Raw genomic sequence first — 1,224 nt, forward strand, 5'->3', positions numbered from 1 at the left:
CAGGAAAGAGAGAGAGAAAGAGAGAGAGAGAGAGAGAGGAAGAGAGAAAGACAGGAGAGAGGAGGAAGGATGCAAGCTATCACTGAGGCTCCCTGCAAGCCCCGACCTCGCCGCTGGACCCGCAGCAGTTGTTGTCCCAGCCAGCGTCCCCGTCGCGACGCCTTCTAGATCGTGGAGGTTCGGTCAACACCATCTGCAAGCAGGAGGAAAAGAGCTTCAGGAACAGCCCCAGAGAGCAGCTGCCCATGTTGCGACAGGACCTCTTGAGACGGGGAAAGGGGATGGACCACCAGAGCAACCCCACCTCCCCTGCCCACAGCCCGTGCCCCAGCGGGACCAACCCCACTTCCCCAGCGGGTCGCAGAAGGGTTTTAGGGATGTCAAGACTCTGCCAGTGCCTCTGTGTCACTGTCTGCCCCCACCCCACAGCAGCCCCCCCAAGCCCTCCTGAGTCACCATCCCAGCACCAGTCCAGGCCCTCTGCCATGTCCTCACAGCACCTTTCCCAGGATCAAAGGGGGTTTCAGGGCAGCTGGGTCTTGCCACAAGCTGGGCGTTGAGTCTGGGACACCCCTACGGTGGGACGAGTTCATGACCAGGAATGGGGAAAACAGGGATGGAAACCATCCTGGGGGCTGCCTTGCCCCCCCAGCTAACCCAGCCCTGCAATGCCTGTGCCACAGACAATGCATAACCTTCTTCCACCTAAAAACCATGGGAGGAAAAAACCAAACCCCAGGGGTTGTTTCTGCCTCCCCCATGCCCCAGTCCCCAGTGTCCCACGACAGCAGGGATGGATCCAGCCACAGCCCCGATCCCAGGAGTAGGGGGGTCCACGACCAATCCCAAAGCAGAACAAACAACCCCCCTACCAGCAGCCCCCTTTCCTCCACCCCCTGGTACACCAGCAGCTCATCTGGGGCCAGGAACCAACACCCCAACCCTCCAGCCCTCCCCCAGCCCCAAACCCCCCATCCCAAACCCCCATCCCTGGGATGGAGAGCAACAGAAGGGGCGGGGACGGGGTGCAGCTCCCAGGGCAGCCCCCAAACACAAGCATTCCTGTTCCACAACCCCCGGGGGCATCAACCCTCCTCGAGACTGAAAACAAACAGGTTTGTTACACCTTTTTTTTTTGCATTTTGTTGTTTTTTTTTTCCTCCCCTGAAAAGGTTTATTTTTTTTTTAAGAGCTGTTTATTGCACAACCAGTTGGGAGAGGCTC

At 58.6% G+C, this 1,224-nt stretch overlaps 1 protein-coding gene across 1 annotated transcript in view; it reads right to left on the minus strand.

Annotated features, from left to right (window-relative positions):
• Positions 1-164: 164 nt before the first annotated feature.
• Positions 165-1,224, minus strand: part of SAMD4A (sterile alpha motif domain containing 4A) — a 113,754-nt gene continuing 112,694 nt past the window's right edge. The window contains 1 exon segment of the mRNA XM_009996457.1: positions 165-193. Coding sequence (XP_009994759.1) covers positions 165-193 — 29 coding nt within the window.

This window comes from Chaetura pelagica, unplaced genomic scaffold (assembly GCF_000747805.2).
Source record: "Chaetura pelagica isolate M959 unplaced genomic scaffold, ChaPel_1.0 scaffold274, whole genome shotgun sequence".
NCBI classification, from domain to species: domain Eukaryota; kingdom Metazoa; phylum Chordata; class Aves; order Apodiformes; family Apodidae; genus Chaetura; species Chaetura pelagica.